The sequence below is a fragment of the Hibiscus syriacus genome, unplaced genomic scaffold, assembly GCF_006381635.1.
Source record: "Hibiscus syriacus cultivar Baekdansim isolate YM2019G1 unplaced genomic scaffold, ASM638163v2 tig00110597_pilon, whole genome shotgun sequence".
Taxonomy (NCBI): Eukaryota; Viridiplantae; Streptophyta; class Magnoliopsida; order Malvales; family Malvaceae; genus Hibiscus; species Hibiscus syriacus.
The window spans coordinates 8,024,278-8,047,158 of NW_024062795.1; the positions used below are offsets into that span (position 1 = coordinate 8,024,278).

The 22,881-nt window shown below is 33.4% G+C and overlaps 3 protein-coding genes and 1 long non-coding RNA gene across 4 annotated transcripts; 1 reads left to right on the top strand and 3 right to left on the bottom strand.

Annotated features, from left to right (window-relative positions):
• Positions 1-1,011: 1,011 nt before the first annotated feature.
• Positions 1,012-6,582, top strand: LOC120133928 (inorganic pyrophosphatase TTM2-like). Its single transcript, XM_039150417.1, has 12 exons — positions 1,012-1,123; positions 2,136-2,616; positions 2,860-2,974; positions 3,230-3,425; positions 3,578-3,691; positions 3,818-3,991; positions 4,443-4,637; positions 4,993-5,115; positions 5,186-5,307; positions 5,398-5,515; positions 5,615-5,875; positions 6,186-6,582. Exons 2-12 carry the CDS (start codon positions 2,280-2,282, stop codon positions 6,318-6,320), a joined length of 1,890 nt encoding a protein of 629 aa, XP_039006348.1. The 5' UTR covers positions 1,012-1,123; positions 2,136-2,279; the 3' UTR covers positions 6,321-6,582.
• Positions 6,583-6,973: 391 nt separating this feature from the next.
• LOC120133929 (protein NSP-INTERACTING KINASE 2-like) lies at positions 6,974-10,336 on the bottom strand. The gene is made up of 11 exons (XM_039150418.1): positions 9,923-10,336; positions 9,700-9,832; positions 9,547-9,618; positions 9,324-9,467; positions 9,172-9,243; positions 9,014-9,073; positions 8,844-8,941; positions 8,585-8,734; positions 8,140-8,481; positions 7,654-8,033; positions 6,974-7,549 (listed from the first exon to the last, which is right to left on the bottom strand). Exons 1-11 carry the CDS (start codon positions 10,023-10,025, stop codon positions 7,229-7,231), a joined length of 1,875 nt encoding a protein of 624 aa, XP_039006349.1. The 5' UTR covers positions 10,026-10,336; the 3' UTR covers positions 6,974-7,228.
• Positions 10,337-18,191: 7,855 nt separating this feature from the next.
• Positions 18,192-19,414, bottom strand: LOC120133930 (S-adenosylmethionine decarboxylase proenzyme-like). Its single transcript, XM_039150420.1, has one exon. It carries the CDS (start codon positions 19,373-19,375, stop codon positions 18,299-18,301), a length of 1,077 nt encoding a protein of 358 aa, XP_039006351.1. The 5' UTR covers positions 19,376-19,414; the 3' UTR covers positions 18,192-18,298.
• A 396-nt stretch (positions 19,415-19,810) lies between these two features.
• On the bottom strand, positions 19,811-20,751 carry LOC120133931. The gene is made up of 3 exons (XR_005517135.1): positions 20,660-20,751; positions 20,457-20,526; positions 19,811-19,835 (listed from the first exon to the last, which is right to left on the bottom strand). It is a non-coding gene; the product is annotated as an uncharacterized LOC120133931 (long non-coding RNA).
• Between the last annotated feature and the right edge of the window lie 2,130 nt (positions 20,752-22,881).

Genomic DNA, 22,881 nt, shown 5'->3' on the forward strand with positions numbered 1-22,881 from the left:
ACCTTAATTTTACATAATTTTCTTATTTCTTCTTTTTCATTTGTCATTTTAAGTCTATTTAAACTAAATTTGAGGCACTTTCCTTGTCATTATAGAATACTTATATAAATTTGATTATTACTTTAAGGCTTAATAAAAAAAAATAAGTGTCTAAACTTTGTATCGAAAAACATTTTAGTACATACAAATTTTTTTATTAAAATAGGTACATAACATTTTCATCGTAAATTTTTAAGTGTCTAGACAGTAACGACTATTAAATTTGGCCATTAAGTGACATGTGTCACGTTCTGATAATTTTGAGAATTTATTTAAAAATTTTAAAAAAAGTAAAAAAAAAAATTATTAAAAAAATTGTTGATGGGTGTCCCCTTCTTTCCCCCCCTTCCCCTTCCCCTTCCCCTTCTATGGTCGCCGTCCAGCATACATGACCATCATCACCACCTTCATCAATATCGGTGTCGACCCCCGATCAAACCCCCACTAACCTTTCGTCGTAAGGTGCCATCGTCTGCCAAAGAGAAGCATTCAAATGTTTGTCGGATTTTAAGTCACAATCACTATTTTTTGTCGATTCCAGGTGATCCTGACGTCCATAAGTCACACTGCCACCACTATTTAAACCACCGTGCAATTCCAATCAAAACACAAGTGTTCGACTACGATGGTGGCAGGAAATGACCGGCGACAATTGGTAATGGGTTGAAATGAGATATTTTAATTTTTTTATAATTTCATTAAAAGTTTGGGGTTTTTTATAAATAAATTACGTTTTTTTAAATAATTTTTTTATTATTAAAAATTTTAAAAATAAAAATATAACGATAGACACCTAAAAATATAATTGAGAAAACGTTAAGTATCTATTTTTAGCAAAAAAGTTCTTTAGATACTAAAATATTTTTTGAGACGTTGTTTAAACACTTATTTTTATATTAAGCCTTAATTTAATAATAGATTTCTTATTTTTTTCAATTTGATCCCTCATGTTTTTCATCGTTTATAATGGTTCAGTCTCCAACTCCAACCGGCATCGGCCATCACCGACAATCCAAATTGTAAAGAGTTGTAAAACAAAGAGAGAGTCCATTTGAGATACAAAGACTTGGCTTCCTCTGATTGAGTGACTGGCAACCTAACAATTTCAATCCTTTTTTTATTTTTTAATGTATTATTTGTATATATATTAAAGAAACCCAAATAAATCCAAAGTACTACGCGTATCAACTGTTCAATCTCTCTCCTTTTGCTTTTATGTGAGTCCATCCTCGGAAAAGTGTCTCCCTTTCTCTTTTTACTTTGTAGATTCTCTAGAATTCCCAACTTCCCAGAAAATTAAGGATAACATATTTGTTTCTGTTCGGGGGAAAGAAACATAGAATAATAACCAGTTTTCTTTATTTTATGTGTATGGAGAAACGGTGAACTCATTTGGTTTTAAAAACTGAAAAAAAAAGAACTCCGTCTGACTCGGTGAGCACACTCGTCATCAATGCCAAATGCTTTTATTTATTTTTCATTAATTCTGGAATCTGGGAATTGTGTCTTTTGCCGTTATATAATCTGGGTATATATTTTTTCCCGGATAAAGCTGGTTGTTTAGATCCAAATATTGTGTTAGAATATAGATTCTGATCTGTTTCTGTTTTGACTGTTGAATACATTGTTAAATTTGATGTTTTTTATGTGTTTCTTTTTGAATTTTGATCGTTTGTTGAATGTAAAAGAAGTTTGTTTTGATCTCTAAAGATGCTATTTTGGTAGTTTTTCTAGGATTTTTCGTATTGGTTTTCTTTCTCTGAAAACTGACAAGAGTTCAGCAAATGAAGAAAGAAACTAACGAGTTTGATTGCCATTGCTTGATTTTCCTATTCTTCTTAATCTTTTTCACCTTTTACAGTAAATGTCTGCATTGATTTTTTGACTAGTACCACCGGTAAACGTGACAGTTAGCAATCCAAGGAGATAATAAATATGTTTTCTGTAATCTTTTACTGATGAATTAGCCACTTGTTTTTGTCTTATCATTGTTGACTTTGATGCTTTGATTGTCTCCTTTATAGATTAGTAGGGTCTAGTAAGTTCTACATGGACAACGAATCATCCTGATTTTCCCCTCATTAATAAGCTTGCAGGCTGCTTTTCGTACAAGAACATTCAACATTGAAAACATTGAAGTATTTTCAGTGTCTTACAAGCCACACACTATACTATACATTTTTCTTCCTGCTTCATATTTGTTTATTTTCGTAACATATACCAGAGATAGCTGTCATACAATGCCTCAAGATGCTTCTAGTATTGAAGCACAGCATAAAAGAGCAGGTCTCTTAAAAGATCAGGTTCGGCTGGTCAAGAGAAAGGATTGTGATTGCTATGAGATTGTTTCAATCCAAGAACCTTTGTCTTTTGAGAAGGGGTTTTTTGTCGTCATCCGTTCGTGCCAATTGTTGGCACAAAAAAATGATGGAATGATATTGGTAGGATTAGCGGGTCCTTCTGGAGCAGGGAATACTGTATTTACAGAAAAGATACTCAACTTCATGCCCAGCATTGCCACCATATCGATGGACAACTATAATGAAGCTAGTAGAATTGTTGATGGCAACTTTGATGGTAACTCATCTTTTCTCTCGTTTGTTGATAACTACAACGATTCTTTATCTTTGTGTCAATTTGAGTTGTTCTTGTCCTTTTCTTTTTTGCATCTAAAGGTGGTGCAATATCATGTATGTTGTTTAACGTGGCTTATCTGAAGTTTTATTTGATTATCTACATGTTTGATTTAGATGTTGAAGATTTTAACCGTGAGCAAGCCAAGCAGTAAACTGACATTATTCTGGTTCTTTTAATTAACAGATCCGCGCTTGACAGATTATGATACGTTACTCCAGAACCTTCGCGATTTGAAGGAAGGGAAAGCAGTTCAGGTTCCCATCTATGATTTCAAGGCTAGTTCCCGAGTAGGATACAGGTTGAAAACTCCTTCATTTAGTACATATTAGTACTATCATTTGCTTAAAAAGCTCTAAAGGGTAAAGTTTTGCAGGTATGCCAGAGAAAATAACATTTAATCGTAAAATGTAGAAGGCCCTTTCAATTTACTATAGAATGGGATTTACTGCCTTCTTAATCCATAGTATAAAATGGATACTTTATCAGATAGATTATAGTGCTTTCATATTTCGAACTAGATGTTATATTTAACCCTAGCTTGTTTTTATGACAGGACCCTTGAAGTTCCCTGCTCCCGCATTGTAATTATTGAGGGCATCTTTGCTTTGAGCGAAAAGTTGCGACCTATGCTGGATCTTCGAGTATCTGTCACAGGTGGAGTTCACTTTGACCTTGTTAAACGAGTCCTACGAGACATACAGCGTGCTTGCCAAGAACCTGAAGAAATAATCCATCAAATATCTGAAACTGTATGTTTTAGTCTTTTTCTCTTTTTTGGGCTAAATTTATTACGTAAGATAGAGAGAAGGCGATTTAATTGTTTTGTAAAATTTGTCTATTCTACTTCAATTATCTAATTTTTCTTTCTAGAGTAGAATTCAGCTTTTTCTCTGGTATACAGGTATATCCAATGTACAAGGCGTTCATCGAGCCAGATCTCCATACAGCACAAATAAAAATCATTAACAAGTTCAACCCATTTACTGGATTTCAAAGTCCTACTTATATTTTAAAGGTTACTGTTTGCACTTACCTCTTCTGCTGTTTCTTTGATACTAATTATATGATACCAGTGACTGTACTATTGGTACACCCTGATATCCATGTCCTTATATATTCTTGCATCTCTTTTTAATCGTAGTCAGCAAGAAAGTTCACTGTCGATCAAATTAAGAGTGTCTTATCTGAAGATCATACAGAGACAGAGGAGCAGACTTATGATATATACCTTCTACCTCCTGGCGAAGATCCTGAATCTTGCCAATCATATCTGCGAATGCGGAATAAAGATGGAAAATACAGTCTCATGTTTGAGGTTTGTCCTTCTGATTTCTGCCTCTTATTATCACGAGTCCAGTCCCTTTAGGATGTGACCTCATAATCTCATTAGTGATCAACACTCAACAGTTTCACTGATCCTATAAATCTTGCAATTACAGTATTTAAGCCTAAGATTTGCATAGGACACTGGAGGTGTAATTGTAGATATGTTGAGAAAGTATGTGCGTGCTGTAAACTAATATTAATTATGAAAAATAAAATGTTGGGAACCACATATGTTCAACATCTGCATGCAAGTCAAGATAGCTTACTGGCGGATAGATCTTGATGAAGTTATCCGACAAAGAAAATAATGATACTTTCCTGTATTATTAATTTTGAGTTTATATGTTAGATTTAAGTTATTTGTTTTTTCCCAACATGTTTGTTAAGACACTATCAACACAAGAAAGTCTGATTTGATAGTTTGTGATACTCTCTTTCAGGAATGGGTAATAGACATTCCATTTGTCATATCTCCAAGAATTACATTTGAAGTTAGTGTGCGCCTTCTTGGTGGGTTGATGGCCTTGGGTTATACGATTGCAACCATCCTTAAAAGAAACAGCCATGTATTCTCTGATGATAGAGTTTGTGTGAAAATTGATTGGCTAGAACAACTAAATCGTCAATATTTTCAGGTATTTGTGGGAATCTGGAATCTTCTTCTTGGTACTAAAATTTGGTATTTTAATGTACTTTCCGAACCTTTTTCTTTTCAGTTGAGAACTCATTCTTGATTGTTGCTCATTGTTTAGGAAGTGATTCTTTTTTCTTTATATTTCGAACATGAACTTTATATATCTAGTTTTTGTCTAATTTTCAGATATATTTTGAACAATGTGTGCTTTTTGATGCTTTATTTCATTTAAAACATTGGACATGTTTGTTCTTCAAAATAAAATGGTAATCTGTTATCTTTATGTAATGCTAAACCATCTATTTCTAGATTTTTTGTAGGCCAAGATACTTATCACTGCACTTTGACATTCTTAGGTGCAAGGAAGAGACCATTCAGTTGTAAAATGTGTTGCTGAGCAGCTTGGTTTAGAAGGTTCATATATTCCACGTACCTATATCGAACAAATCCAATTGGAAAAGCTTGTAAATGAGGTTATGGTATGAAGACCCTCAAAATGTGGTACCATCCTATTCAATATATGTTCGTCCTTACCTAATTATTGGACAGGCCCTACCTGAGGATTTGAAGACAAAGCTCAGGCTAGATGAGGATCTGGTGTCAAGCCCTAAAGAAGCACTCTTGGGAGCCTCTGCAAAAAGGGTTTTCTTGAGAAATAGGCATCTCAAAAGGTACAGATGTATGATACATCTCTTTCTGCAGCATAAGATTGTTAAATGGCCTATATGAGTTATGAATTAGAGTTAATGTTTGCTAAACAATGGTATGTCACATTCATATTCAACTCAAAGGGAGAAGAATATGTCGAACTTTGCTGGATATAATGTGAACAACCGGATTTTTGGTGAGCGAAATTCAGGGTCAGCTCTAGCAAATGAGGTTTTTAGCTAGCTCTTGTAGCTTTGTGCATGATCTTAGTCTGATTTTCCAGTGAAATGGTTTTGCAACTTACCTGTATCACTCTTATGCGCTATGTAGGGAGTCATCACTCAGCTTTCGGAACATATATCCTCTTTGAATGATAGAATGGATGAATTTACGATGCGTATTGAAGAGTTGAATTCCAAGCTAGCCATCAAGAATTCTACTTCCAGCCAGCAAAACTTGGCTTTTCAAGCCGAAACATGCAATGGCTCTGCGCCAACTTCTCACTTCATCAACGGTTTAGGAAGCGGTTCCATTATGCCCAATTCCTTATCATCCTCCCAGCTGGCTAAGGATTCACCTATAATGGAAGAGGTACTACAACTGGTCTCTTTATACCCTTTTATTCTAGAGGTCCTCGTTATGAGGTACCGTCCCGTATGAGAGTTCAGGAGCTGTATTCAAGATTTTATCTTGTGAGTAAAGTCATCTCGATAGGGGTAGAACTCTTGTTTATAAAGTCATAAGACTTATTTACCAAAAGATGTGAGATCGGTTTTTTTCGTACCAGTCATCAACTGGCTATAGAAGTTCATAGTTCTAATGCAAGTAGTATTATACCTGCTGTGAAGTATATGTATTGATCTGAAACTGTCTAAATATCGCTGTGCTGTTTGCAAAGCAGATATCCAGTGTTGCGCGGGGACAACGACAAATCATGCATCAGTTAGACAACCTTAGTAATCTCCTTCATGAGAGAATTGGAGAGAGGTCACAGCAAGCTAATGCAAGAAAGAAGAACGCGACGGCTGTAGATTGAGATCCTATTAAAATTCCTCTAATTTTAACGACATTGGCAATTGGCGGTCTGGGAATCATCTTATATAGGGGCATTTTAACCCGAGGCTGATTCAATCGTATTTTTGCACACATTTAATACCTTTTTTAAAAAAAAATCTTCTTTTGCCCCACCAAATGCTTCTTGTTTTTGCAGCATTACTCTTTTCTTGGGGCATTTTTTGCCTTCATTTGGTGGGATCTTCTTGCTTTGCCATTTTGGGGCTGTTGGCAAAGTCTCATTTATTCCATTGCGACATTTATTCTATAGTTAAATTTAATAGTAGCAGCTTATAGTTCCACACTAATTATGTAATCTTAGCCAAGGATTTTGCAAATTCAGGTTTACCTTACTGCCTTGAATTAATATATATATATATAAGCTTTTGTTAATAAATGAATATAGAATGCATGATAGTAGTATAAAAAACACCGTGATTATGGGCATGAATTCTACCAAAAACAGAAATTTAATCATTCAAGATTACTAAGTTAGTGAGCAAATTGCTGTAATTTATGAAGTTCATCGTAATGAAATCATGACCATGCATGCATGCATGTATAGATACATGCACATGCATAAACCATTTCATGTGCAGATGAAATCAGTTGACTTCTGTAGTAATAAATCTTGGGGAGCAAACCAGAATTCATTTGAATCACAGTTTTATTACAAGCAACACACTGTAAAATCATATCCAGGAAAATTCTTCACTCAACCAGCAGCAGAAAATGTAAAACTCAGCCTAAATTTGTCATTTTTTAATCCAAATTTGTACAATCGGTATTATAACACTATACAACACGCTACATTTAGACACATTTATGTCATGTCTCATTAGATTTGTTTAAGTGTCTTCTTAACAATTTATGATTCTTGCTTCCCATTTGTCATCTTGGTCCAGAGAGCTCCATTGCTTGAACCAGCAAGGAAGAGTCATCGGTAAGATCGGAGTATCTCTCCGAAGAGGAGAATTCATTGGCTCTTGACCTGGTTGCTTCTGCTTTTTGGGAAGCTTCCCACTTCTCAGCAAGTCCATCGCCTTCAAGCATCCGAACCACTTCCGACATCTTCGGTCTTTGACTCGGAAGGTATTGAGTGCATAAAAGAGCCACTTGAACCATTTCTTCAAGCTCAATCCTATCATAGTTGTTCCTCAGGTCCTTGTCAACTAGTATCTCAAGTTTCTTCTCTAGGTGAACTTTTCTTACCTGCATAATAAATTAATAATAACAATCACTTGGTGAATCAGATTTCTGTAATTTGATTCATAGTTGGAACAATCTGAGAAGTGGAATTTCTTTGATTAGCTTACCCAATCAAGTATGGCTCCTTTCTGGTTTGCGGACTTTCCAAATTCGAGCGCCCTCAATCCAGATATCAGCTCAAGTAAAAGGATACCAAACCCAAAAACATCTGTTTTCTCGGAGGACTGGCCGGTCGATAGATATTCCGGGGCTATATGCCCCACTGTGCCCCTCACAGCCGTCGTCACATGTGAATCCCGGTGATCCAACAACTTTGCCAATCCGAAATCTCCAACTATAGCCTCACAGTAGTCATCAAGAAGTATATTTGCAGCCTTAACATCCCTATGAATTATCTTCGGGTCACACTGCTCGTGCAAGTACAATAAGCCCCTAGCTGTTCCTAAAGCTATTCTTTTCCTCGTCCCCCAATCCAAGGCTGGTTTGGCTGCAAAAACAGAACTCACCACCATTATTCTCAGGAAAAATTAAAACATTTAAGATTAGTGTTGGTCTTTCACAAATATTAGCGGCGATGATCGTTGTTGCATTACCTTTGAGTCGACTAGCAACACTACCATTGGACATGTAGGGGTAAACCAAAAGCCTTTCTGTAGCGGTCATGCAAAATCCATAGAGCCGAAGGAGGTTGCAGTGAACTGCTAAGCTTATCATCTCAACTTCAGTCTGAAATTGGATTTCACCTCCAATGGCATTTCCATCTTTAAGCCTTTTCACAGCTACTACCGTCCCGTCTGGGAGATACCCTTTATATACATTCCCGAATCCTCCTTTTCCGACTACGTTCTTGCTGCTGAAGTTGTTAGTAGCTACCTGAAGTTCCTTGAAATGGAACCTCTTCAAGTTTCCGAAGCAAATATCCTCTCTATGTTGTTCTGAAATGTACAAAATAATGTTTTATGGAAACAAATTAACACTTCTTTTAGAAACTAAATGATTCTCATGCGTACATATATATATATACTGGTTTTCACTAACCGCTAACATCGAAGAATATCTGCTTATTGTTTCTTTGCCTCCACCAGAGAACTAAACCAAAACCAAGAACAAGTAGGCAGATGCAGCCTATACTGGAACCAAAGGCTAAAGCAATTTTATGTCCCTTGACTCTACCCGAGGGCTGCGAGTCTAACAAGCACGGAAAAATGGTATCAGTATATATGTTAAACATGAGTACCGGACATGGATAGTTCAGGAAAAATGAATAAATCATTCAAGATGGAAGAACTGTTCTTACTTTGTGAATTATTTAAGGAAAAAGGCATTGGCATTGGCCTTGTTCTTGAGCAGTCTTGCTCAGCCCCAGCAGCACAGATCAATGGGTTCCCAACAATGCTGTGTCAAATAAAAACTATAGTAAGCAAGTAATATATAGAATATATATATGTTATAGATTCTGAAACTTACTTGAATGTTTTTGCAAGAAGTCCTGGGAGTGGACCACTCAGGTTATTGAAAGACAAGTCGCTGCAACAAAAAAAAATGTTAACGCTTAATCTGATATGCATCAGTTTGTAAAAGGAATAAAAAACTAAATGGAATTTTATAGGATTTAAGAGAATTACAGGAAACTGAGCTGGGTCATGTTAGCCAAAGAGGAAGGTATAGTTCCTGAGATACTGTTATTATTTAGCCTCCTGATCCAATTCAAAGGAAACCTCGTTATCATCATATTATTTCGGTATATACACACACATATGGATGTATGCATGCTTACAGGTATTGGAGTGTTTCTAAATGGGACAGAGTGCTAGGAATTTGACCAGAGAAGTTGTTGTTAGAAAGATCAAGTGTATGAAGCTTGGGAAGCTTTCCTATTTCTGAGGGTATATGACCTGAAATATTGTTGTTCTGTAGGAGCCTGCAAAAAAATCCATTTATTAAGGCATTGAAACTATATAAAACCAGAAATTGAGTGATGAACAGTTTTGGACACCTACACTAGCTGCAGATTTGTCAAGTTTCCAATGGATGGTGCAAGAGTACCAGACAAATTCTGGCTCGGAGCTCCTCTGAAACATAATCATAATATCTCTTTAGCTGTCTTCTGTTCGTGATTTTTATGTTTGAAATCGAGTGTTTTTTTTACTTACAGGCCAATGACTAGACCATCAAGAGAGCATGTGACCATGTTCCAGCTACATGGATCAACAGCAGCTTCATCCCAATTGTCAAGAACACCATGAGGATCAACTAGAAGCTCTTTAATTCCCATCAAAGCTTGCACTGTAAAAACAAAAACAAACGAAGGATTCAAACAAAACATCCACTTTGTCCTAAGATGTTGTAAGAAAAGAGAGACACGGTTGAGTTTACCTTCATAGTTAACACCTTTTGGTGAAAGCAAAGCAGTTGCAGAAACCCAGAAGAAGAACAAAGCAACCCAAGTTAAGAAAAACTTGTCTTTGTTGAATCTCATTGTTTTTTTTCCCAGTAGTTTGAAGCTTCAAGAAAGCTTCTTTCTTTGTAATGAAAGCAGGTGAGGAACTGGTGGAAGTTTTGTTTTGTAAGCAAAAGATTCAACTGAAAGTGAATGGTTAAGTGGGATTCTGTTGTTTTTATTATGCACTTGTTTACATCAGTAGCTGAGCTCTGAAAGTCCCACACTCCATATGCCTGAGAATTGGAAGTTGCAGACTTATTCTCTCAATTTTTTTTCTGTCAGAAACTCAGAACCAAGAGCCAAGAAAAGCAGAGACTCTGATCATTTAAAAAGAAACACTAGGAGTAGTAGTATCTAACATGCCTGAGACACGGATACTATTCAATGTTTTAAGGGTAATTTACAAATTCATCACTCAACTTTCTTCTCACTTTTATTTTGATCACTAAAATTTAAAACTTTCATATTTACTAGGAGATAATGAGACGAATTCGTCGATATCTTCGATGATCATAGAAGATGTCAAAAAACGGTAATTACAGTGTCGGTGTGACACATGAATGAAACTATACAATTTTCATATTTGGAGGAATAAGATAAAAAAAATGACATGGATGACACATGTATTCATGTAAATGAAAAGTAGACCACACCAACACAAGTGGCTTTTATTCTATTTATGATTTAATATTCGAGTGATCAAAATAAAAATAAATAAAAAAATTTAATAAGTAAATTACAAAATTTTAAACTTTAGAAATCAAAATAATATTAAAAATTAAGTGACATAACTTATAAATTCGAATCAAATTTTCTATTATTAATTCAATCTTTACAACCATCCGGTGGTACTAAAAAGAAATTTTAAATGATTGAAATTTTACAAACAAATTAAATCGATGATTTTATATTCAATCCATTGTTCTAATCTACTATATAGTTCAATAAAATATAAAAGGGAAATGTTTTTTTTAAAAAAAATCCCTTCAATCATGCATTATTTAGGCAGTAGGATATTAAAAAATGTAGAAAAAATTACTGTGACATTAACTGTTAAGCACCCTATGATTTTATCATTTTATTATAAGTAAGGCTAATCAGAATTTAGGTTTTCTCAACAAATGGGGTTAGGTAAAATCATATGATTTTTTCAACACAATAATGATTATGAAACTAACATGACACTATAAAATTAACCAAAATACGATATAAAAAATAATATAAAAAATTTAATAATTAAAAGTAACATATTTGATATTCATCGTAAAATTATATATTTAACTTGTAAATATTTATCTATTTTAACTCGAAAATTTTATCTCATCCGAAAACAATGTCTCAAAGCTAAGCTAAGCTACAACAATGACCCGTGTAGAATCCAACATTCCCTGACGAGGGTCATTTTCTATATGAAAAATTTAAGGATAAGTTAAAATTCATCATCTAACTTTTTTTCTCACTCCTATTTTAATTATTAAAAGTTTAAATTTATCATCAAACTTTTGATATGCTTATATTTTGATCACTCTATTGATAAATACTTAAAGATACTATGACTGGACCCTAAAATTTTCTTATTTTTTGTGAAGAAAACACTACTTTTCGAATTTTCTTTGATTTCTCGATGATGAAGTATCTTATTCTAAATTCGAATGGGGGAGAGGTATAGAAGGAGGAAGCGAGCTATATATCATGATTCCACACTGATCGGATAGTAGATGTTATAGGTTATAGACATGATTTGGGGTTTCACAAGTTTTTGGTTTAAAGTTGATTTAGGCAAAATTCAAATTTATAGAGATGTATAAGACAATGAGGTGTGTTTATTGATATTAAGTGGTTGAAGAAAATATTGAAGAAGAATAATTGTAGCACCGACGTGATACGGAGATGAAATTATAAAATTTTCATCTTTGGAGAAAAAATATAAATTAAAAAAGAAGAAAAAATGACGTTGATAACACATAGAATCCATGTCAATAAAAAGCAATTTACATCAATATATGTGATTGTCATATCACCCCTTTTAATGATTTAACATCTTTATGACTAAAATATAAATAAATCAAAGGTTTAATAAATAAATTAAAAGATTTTAAAATTAACAAAATAGGAGTGAAAGAAAGTTAAGTAATTAAATTTGTGATTTACCCAAATTATAATAATATAAATTAGAAAAAGAGTTTAGAGTCATAGAAGATACCATCACTTCTTTAAAATTAATGGAATAAAAAAGGTGAGGATCTCGAGGGTATGATCCTCGAGATGGTTGAGGTAATAGCTCCTCGTGAGATCTTTGCTATGTTGTATCAATTATTTCTCTTTTTCTTTAAAATTATTATACTTGTCTCCATAGTCAAACTCACTGTCCCATCTCCAATCTTATATAACCAAAAGAATCCTACTTTAAAGGGTACTTTTGAATACTATAATTTAAGATTAATTTAATTTAAAATATTATTATGTTTAATTTAAAAATTATATAAATGTGTAATATTTCAGTTATAATCTAAAAGTTATATTACAAATATCTTATGATTTACGATCGAAAATATTATGAAAAATATAACATTTTTAGTTACAATTTGTCCAGCTTAAAAAATTATTTTATCTAACCTAAAATGGTATACTCTTTATAAGATTTTCAATTGTAAATAATTTATATCGTTTTTTTAATTTTCTTACTTTATAAAATAATACTATTTTCTTTTATGTTTGGAGTTATTTAGATTATCCTATGATATTTCAACATCGAAAGATAAATCACAATAAATATTTTATATTTTATATGATCTTCAAATTATATAATAAATTATTAATCAGTAATGGTTCAAGTAGTAAACAATTTGATATCGCTTAAGTATATCTCGAGTTTGAAGCATTGTATATGTAGAAAATCTCTGTTGGGTGATTCACCCATCAAAATCAAATGTGACACAGGTCTATCTAAATTAATTAAAGTGAAACCCTAGAACCAGAAGAAGAAGAAGAACAACAACAAAACTATATAATAAATTAATGCTTCAGTATTTTTTCTTAAAATAAGTCACAAGAATATCTTATGTCTTACATTATCTTTAAATCGTGTCGTATTTATAATTCTGTAATGTTTTTGCATTTTTTGTGAATTGAAAAGAAAAACTATACATTAAATTTAAAGTTAAAACAAAATTGAAATCATGTATTGGAAGCAAAGGTGATGATGGGTTTATTTTCGATACACGTGCAATGGAGACCCATCAAGTACAGTTGACTTCATTTTGACCCCTTTGAATGTTCAAAAGAAAATATCTAGCTCGGTGCAAATTCATCATGATTTTAGGAAATGTAAAGTTGATCGGACATGAAAAGTTTACTACAAAGGATTAGCACTTGATAGGAACATCTTACTTCAAGACCTATCCAAACCGGTGTTCTTGTATAAAAATAGACATTTCAAGCATATAGATTCACCATGGTTAGTATTTGGAGAAATGACATTGTGGTCATTTTTTTTTATGGTTTATCTTTTAATATAGAGAGTCACGAACAATTATTTAGTAGAAGAAAAAAAATGAATAGAAGAATTGAACTGTCGAGAGAGATACATGGAGAGAGAGTTTTCCCATTCCTACCTATTTAATATTGGTATCAAGTCTAAAAATATATTTGACTGTCATTTAATATATTTAGTTGGTAAATCACGTGAACATTCTAACGATTATATAAAAGGTTGTAATTACTATGATGATATAAAATTCTGAAAATTTCAAAAAATTCTTAAGGAATGACAATTGAGATATTATTTGCGGAAGAGAATCCAAAGAAATACAACAATTAAATAACTGAGTTGATAGAAACATAATCTTAAATGGTCAATAAGCACCCAAAGAAAACAATACTAACACAACGTAACATAGAAAAGAGTCTTGGGGTTTCCCCAATTTCCCCCCACCTCCAATTGATATAATGGCATTGAGTTGGCAAATGAAGAAGTGGCAGGCAAGGTCTTGGAGCCAAAAAGGAGTCGAGCAAAGTGGGGGCTAGAAGAAAAAGGAAGTTTGACCATATGATCCAACTGGAATATGATACCACAAATGAGTAGGGAATTATTGTTCTTTTTTATACCACTTGGGTGTGCTTGAATAGAAGAGCTACAACCCTACAACTCTTCTTTTGAATGTTTTGTACACTAAATGATCAAAGTCACATGAATTTAGCTTTGGGTTTGTCCCTTGAACGCATAAAGAAGACATTATCGAGCCTCCAAAGTAGATGACACCCAAAGACCCCGCCTCGTATTTTCTTGCTTTATTGATCTATTGAATATATTGTGATACATAATTCATAATTATTTTCTTTAAATATCTACATATATTTTAAGACTACAAATCGAGTCGTGTAAACATCCATGCCATATGTTATGCATATTTCAACGGTGCTCTCTTTTCATTGACAACAGGTAGTTGAAGAGTCAGCTAGGCAAACAGAAATTCAGAGTTTACTTCAACATCTCTAAAACACGAACATGGTAGAATGTATTCATTCTACATCAACCAAAATACCCAAATCCAAAAAAAAAAAACTACAAATCTTAGGTTAAAGATTTGGGTTAATTACACTAGATGTCCCTAACCCAGGATTTAAATTCTAAACCAGTCTTTAAATTTCAAAACATTCTAATCAAGTCCTCAAAAATCCGTTCCATATTACTAATCAGGTCCTTCCATCAAACTAGTCATTAATTTGAACGTTAAATGTAAACTCGAATCTCAACTAAAGCCTATTTAAAGAATATAGACAAGCTTACCCCTTTTAAAACATGATAGATTCAAATTGTATATACGATTTAATACACAAACAGCTCCTAATTGAATTAATCCTAAAATTTTACTAGTCTTTCTCCATTGAAAAAGTTGGGGGGACAATATAACAAATTCCCTTAACAAAAGTGCCCTTCAAAAGCTTTGGATACCTCGCACGCAACCCATGCTTTTTCTCTTTACGTAGTACAGATATGACCCCTTTTTTATATATATCAATACCACCTAATATAAAGAAATGTGAATGAAAGCAACGGCCATCTGCTACGCCCACACCCCTTAAAAAGAAAAGAAAAAGGACTTGTTAGATCCCACCTCTTGTTTGGTTGCTAGGAAAGTTGTTAAGAAAATGGGAAAGAAAATTTCACAGCCATTGCAGGGTGTAACATTAGAAGAGTTGTAAGAAAGTATAAATATATAAATCTTGAGTATGTAAATTTTACAAGGACTTAAAGAAATATTTAAACCAAATATTAAAGGGTATAACATCTTAATATATGTTCAAAATTTTTCTTATCAGTTGAGAACGCATAATTTATATTCCTACAACATTTGATGCTCACATTTGACGTGGAGTATTGTTAAAATATGCCAGTCATGTATACTTATTGCATGTCACCTTGGATTTGACGTGTAAAAAAAAACCCCTAAAATACTGGACGAGATTAACCCAAACATTTTTTTTTGGTTGAATTTCTTTACAGGGAGGATGTTCTGTTGAAAGAAGCACTGTTTGCAATGATTTGATTCAACCTGTTTTACATGCATCAGGAAAAGAATCAGATGGCAGCATCAAAAGCAGACAAAAATAATTCACTCATAAAGCAATTATATGAAAAAGTTAATGCAAACAAATTGATAGAAAACAAAGATGTCCACTCTCAAATCTCACACCCTGGAATCCATATGTCATCTTCCAATTGTAAACAGGATCCCATAAGTGGTGCACCTGTTCCTGCTGGGAATTTACCTCAATGTGTTTTGGTATTAGATTTTGATAAATTCTGATTATATTTAGACTTGAGTCGTTATCGAACTTCTTATCCTACTTTGATTTCGCTTACAAATACAGTGAAAGTGGAACTGTCACCACTTGCGCCTAGAACTCTGCTGCATAATCGCTGATGACATTATCTTATGGTGACATGTCAGTATCACCGTCAATTTTTTAACGATGGGTGATAAAAATAAAACTAAAACGTAGCATTAGGTATTGTTTTAAAACAAAAAAGAATTGGATGACTAAAATGGAACAAAAATGATATTTGGATTACTAAATGTGTAGTTTACACTAAAACAGTTTGCTTAGGGGGGAATTGAATTGTGAATCAACTTTGTTAAAATCTCTTTTTCTTTTTAAATTTGATGCGATTTAGGTTTCTGTCTTTAAAAAAGGAAAGAGGTTGCTTCAAACTAAAAAAGAAAAGGTTCGGAGGTGTTACAAATTTCGTGCCTGAAAGGATCCGTGTTAGGATAATGAATGGGTCCAAAATTCCTTTAGCTTTGTATTTGAAGTGATTTAACTTACTCCCATATGAATGCAAATATCAAATTTTTATCGTTAGATGTGAGAATTTTGCTTCGAATTTTTGTTGAAGTAAATGTGTGAGTAGAGAAGAGTATGGGTTGGGTTGAGTTAGATTTTTAACTTACTCGAATTCGATTTAAGTATTATACTCTCTATCTGTTATCTAATTCAATTTGGACTAAGGAGATTCTATTTGACTCAAGTATTATACTCTCCATCCGTTATTTAATTCATTTTGATAAATTTAATGATAATTTGTAACTTTGAAAACTACAGTGACCAAAACAATTATTTAAACATAGTTCAATCTCCTGTAATGCCACATAATTCTAGATCATGACACGTTGGGGGTGGTGACAATATGGTCCAAACTTAAAGGCTAGTTTGAACATTCAAAACCAAAGGGGTCAAAAAAGCCATTGCATGGTTTTTCAAGGAGTTACCTTTATGCTTAAAAGCCTGTTGATCAAAGCATGTCGATTAACACCACCATGTCAGCCGGCATAGACAAAACAGTAATGTCTTTGATTCCTCCACCACTACCAAACATCCAGTGCTCAGACACTAATGGTCGGCAAATGAAAAAACACGGGTGCAGTGGTTGATTCAAAAGAACACTGAAAAGGAGGGAACCTAATGCTCCATGGAATTCAAAAAGTGGCTGAAATGAGGTGGATTCTCAGAATTACTGAAACTAAACTTTGAATCTATTCCCTCACCTGATTATACCCGTATTCGACACTTATCTTCAAATGTGTGGTAAGGAGAACAAAATGCGATTAGATGACAATGGACATCTTGTTTACAAAACCGCAACCACATCCGCGATAGACGTTGCAACCGTAATTTAATACTGTGATGAGATGTGCCAAAACTTAGATTTTTAGCCGTATGGAGAATTACCCTGGAGCTCAATCGATGAAAACTCGTCTATTGCAAAAGATAACGCCTGCCTTGCTGCTAGAGCTTCAGCAGGAAAATGGTCCAATTTATCTTTGTTCAGACAGATACAAGATCCTAGTACCAAGCCTTCACTGTTTCCAATCACGATTCCAAGTAAGAATTTAATCATTATTTTTAAAATTGTGAAAAAAATAAGAGGCCAAATTGAAAATAAAAGCCAAAGTTAATGGGTCAAATTGTATCCACAAAAGTTAGGGGACAAATTGTAGTTCAAAATCAAGGGGAAATTACAAAAAAAAAAATGGGGTTAAATTGCATATAAAAATCAAAGTTGGGGGCTAAAAGATGCATTTACCCGTTTTCTATGCTAACGACGAAAAAAATTACTCTACAAACGAAACTATACTATTTCCATGCTTCTTTTAATTATATTTTCAAACATTACCTAACTTATTAAGATACTCAGGATCTCTAAATTCCAATATCAAGATTCAATTAACATTATCGTTTGCTTACTGGTCACACGAATCCCATCCTTTTCATTGGAGTTGTTGCTCAATAACAAAGCTTCTTTTTCATGTGGCCGACATATCAGATCATAAGATATGTATGGATATCAATTAGAAAGCTTCATTTTCATAACCTCTTTTAAATTCTCCTTTCTGACCACTCGTCAAACTTAGCCAACTTGTCCCTTTCGATAACTCGAATCTCCCCCAACACGCAAATAACCTATCCACTCTTGAATCAGTATCATTTCCCAGTCAACACCCAAAAATTGGCCAAACCGTACAAATTTGATAATAAATTAGATGAGTTCTAGTTATCGATTGAATAATTCGAGTACTAATACACATTGTAAACATAAGAACATTATATTATAATACCATATTATATAAAAGTAAACGGAGAATCTCCATAGTCTGCCTACAGATGGCAGTAACAAGTTTCAGGTTGCCACAGCATTGGCAAAATACTCGGCAAAACACGATAACATCGTGCTATCTCACCAGGCAGTACTTTGAGAAGCAATTTATTTAGTTATTATAAGCAAGAGTAATACTATATTATAGGAATTAAGCCGTTATTGATAATTCTTCCTCCTCTTCCCAGCAGCATCTGAGAGTTGATCTTGGTGATCCACAAATACCAATGGCGTTGAACTTCTGGTAAATGATGGAACCTCCAGTACCGAGCTCTTCAATGCTCCTCTCCCCGCAACGGTATCCTTTGACATTCAGCGAACAGATTTTCTCTAGAGAGGGACCGGCGTCGCCATCGACGTGAACAGCAACAGAGAATTCACTTGGTTCAAAGCAGACCAGAACCCTATCCACCAACTGGTTCAGGTTCAACTTATTCAGATCATAGCCGATGGATTCAAAGCTTGCGTAGCTAAACCCGTCTTCAGGTGTAACATGAATGGTCGAAATGGCATCAGCTTCGATTGAATTCATTGAATAACCGCAGGGTTCAAACTCAAAATCGCATATATCAGAGTCTGGAAGGATGTTCCTTATGCCAGAAGTAATTGTCATCGAAGCAGCCGAGCTAGATTGGTCTTTGTAGAAAACTGAAGCCATTTCACTGTCCAAGCCAGTCATGCACATCTCTAGAGTGTAAGTTGGGGCATTGGTGTTAACAGATTCAGCAGAGGCAGAGTAAACATGCCATTTCTGTTTTTTATCACTCCCACCCATCACACAAGCTCTGCTACCAGAGCCAAGCTTCCCAAAATAGTTATCGAGAATCGCTACTTCTTCAGTGAAGTACCGGTGAGGATATGGCTGAGCAGCAGGTAATATGAAGCTTCCACGAGTGTACCGAACATATTTCACGGTAAGAGATAGGTTACCAGACAACTTCAAGATAGGTGGGATTGCTAGAAGTAACTTAGTTGTCCCACAGGTTTTGATGATGATTTTGAAAGGATAGACAAAGAGGCTTGACTCAGAAAGGACATAGGAGTCCACAAGTTCATTCGATAGCGAAGAAACAATGGTGCACTCAGCTGGGGTTAGAATCTCATCCAGCTGAGCTCTCGACAATGATCGAAGACCCTTTTGTTCAACATCGATAACAGAATCAGGCTCAACAAAAGAAATCTCAAGCCTCTTTTCATAACCTTCGAATCCAATCGCAGATACCGCCATTGTGATGTCAATGGAGGACAATAACAGCAGCAGAGTTTCTCAGAACCACGTTTGCAAAGGAAACAGTCACAAGGAGAGTGGATGAGGAAGACGGCCAAAGAAATAAATCTATAACTATCTAATAAAGCAAATAGACCACTAACAGTGGTCAGTAAGGGCAAACTTCAGTAAGGAATATCAGGATGGCTTGCGAGCGCACTGCAAAACAAGAAAAAGAAAAAGATGTATCAGCAGAAAAAGATTCAAGCCATTGAAATATAATAGCTTTCTTCATGATCAGCAAAATTCAAAGATATGCCGGTACTTACGTTGGAGTAAGCAGCAGATCTGAACTTCTTGATACCACCGTTTGGTCGGACGTCTTCAATGATGTAACCGAGAGGAGCTTCGTAGACTAAGGCCGTACTACTACTAGACTTCTTTTTCCCGCCTTTAGACTCCATGGATCATTCAGTCACACCTAAATTACCATGAAAAAACAGAACATAGATTAGATTCAACATGTAAATAATAAAAGCGAAATAATGAAATCAATTCTTTAACAGAAACAATAAAACTACAAAATAATGATAATAATAAATTATATGCATTCAAGCATTGAAAAAGTCATGAAGCAATACATAATTTCGAGATAGAGAAAATCATGAAACAATATATATAATCTATTCAGGTATCTAGAAAATCAAAACATTTACAAGCTCAGACATCATATATAAAATTAACCAAGAAAATGAAACGATTACCTTTTTTTCAAAAAAGAAAATCTTCTAGCAAGAACAGCAATAGAGGCTACCGTCCAAAAATCTTTTAAAAAATAATAATATAAAAAATAGAGAGTACAAGACGCATAAGAAAAAAATATAACAAACTTATTCATCCAGATAAATAAATAAATAAATAAATAGAATATCGCTATTTTAAATTTAACCTACACTAATTTTTTATTTGATAAAATCAAAATTACATATCCATGAATATTATTATCATTTGCGAAGGTAATTTATCTCCTACACAGTAACAATAGCAACAATAAACGAATCATAAATCGCATGATAAAAAGATCGGAACAACCGATACTCACGATTCAAAACTAGGAATGCCAGGTTCAACAAAAGATAAAAACCTCGATAATCAACCTCTGTGCTCAGATCCTAAAAACAAATGCAAAAATAGAACCAATAAAAATCATGTGAAAATCAAGAAAAAGAATCGATGATTCTCTTGTATTCAAAGAACATTATCATCTAATCATCAAAAACAATAGAGGAAAAAAGAAATACTTACACGGTGAGAAAGCAAAGAAATGAAAAGGCTTCGGAATATTATGAAAGGTTTTCAGAAAACTTCTCACGTCTTGCGCTTCAGGCAAATTATGAAGATATGATTTTGTTATTGGGAGGGCTCCAATTTATATAGGGTAGATGTGCAAGGGTTTTTCTTAACCCTTCCGTTTTCTAGGGATATTCCAGTAATTTTATTATTTATTAAGTATTTTGTTTCTTTTTTCCTTTTATAACGGAGTCGATTTTTTAGAACCTTTTATTTTTTGAAGAGTTTTGAGTGGATTTCGCAACTGTTTTTTTACTAAGGAATTGTTGAATTTATTAGATAAATTTAAATGAAATAATTAGATTAAAAAAATTAATTATATTATGACAAAAAAATCTAAAATTTCTAAAAAAATATAATTAAAATTGTAAACTAAACACATAATTAATATATTTTCCTATAATCATTAACACAAGAAATTAACTACTTAAATCATATAAAGATAATACAAAGAAATGTACAAAAACCATTTAAAAAAATTCGAACAAAATATAGATACGGACAAATCTGACTTTTATAACAAACAGATCATAACAGGGGCTTAATCTATCAAGAGACGTTGACAAATGCAAATCAAAACCAAACATAGTGATAAAACCGTATAGGAACGTAAGTTATGTATCTAAATCAAATTCGAGGGTTAAAAACAGAGATAATAACGATAAATTAATTAGTTATGATATTTATTTTAGGTCCAGTTCTATCATCAGTCAGATACTATGCATAAATTACATTTAAAAAAAATAATTTTAATTTAATTTCCATCAGTCTTGGATTTTAAATTTTACAATATAAGAACCCATAAAATGATTTTAGTTTGGGTTCAAACAACTACGTCACGATGATGTATATGCATTGTCAATAATTAAAAAAATATTCTTAATAAATTTTAACTTGTAATCACCTCAAGTTATTAAAAAGATTAATAGCATAAGGTGTATGTTTATTCTTGATTTCGTTATTAGTTCTTAAAACATTTCCCTAGTGACCAATCGTTGTTCTCAAATACATCATTTGTTTGAAGCACACAAATAATGGTATGTGTCAGTCAATTTAATGATTAATTGATTTAGACACGGAGAAAAAGTATGGGTTTCAAAAGAAAATGCATCATTAATATTATTTTAAACTAAGCAAAGTAGGGAAAAGCATATGACTAAGGGAACTATTACAAGCACTGATTTAGTTTCAACAAAGCTTAATGCAATCGCAGGTACGTCGCATATTTGGCAAAGTGGTACAAGAACATGTATTGGGGTTTGATGCAGCTCCAAACCTCTGAATCATCAGTTGAAGACAATCCCACTTGCCATTCTCGCCGCATGGAGGACCATCCATTGTTACTTCAATCGGGCAATATTGGGTACCTGCAAACATTACCAAATTTCCATAATCACAGTGACATGGATCGATTGAATTAATATAAGTAAAAAGAAAATACCTTGGGAAAGAGAAGGAGAGAACAAAGCTAGCAAAAGAACAAGGCAGAGCATGCAGGGAGCAATTGTCTTCTTCATGATTTATTCTTCTATCTTTTGCACTGCACTTGGTGTATGTGTTATGTTCTAAAACATGTTGGATAAAGGATTGATTTATAGGTGCTTGAATGAACGAGTTTTGGTAAGAAAAATCCCCATTTATTTATGGGAATATATCAGTAGATGATTTCATTTTAAATATGTGATCTTAATTGATTTTTTGTTCTAGATCACTTATTTTTGTCCATGATTTTATCCTTTGATTAGAAGTAACCATAATATGAGAAGGTTGATTCCCTACGAACAATCACATCGACATTTAACAAATGATAACGATATTTATTATTTGACTTGATTATTGGAATATAATTTTTAAGGTTATCTTTTAAAGTAATTAATAAGATACTGTTGAAATTATTTAGAATGTCAACTAAAAAAGTTTCTCTTATATAGTAGAAGTGGAGAGGTAGTCATTCGAAAGGTAGTTAACATTTTCTTCAAATCTCTCGATAAATAGGAATCGTTTTTCTCAAATCCGCATTGCTAGGCAAATATGACAACAATATGTTTACTCATAATTACACGAATAATGCCCTAAAAATACACATACATGTTAACATGAATCAAGTAAATAATAAAAATCTGAAATATTAAATTTATATACTTTAAAAGATCAATATCTAACTAATATAATACTTT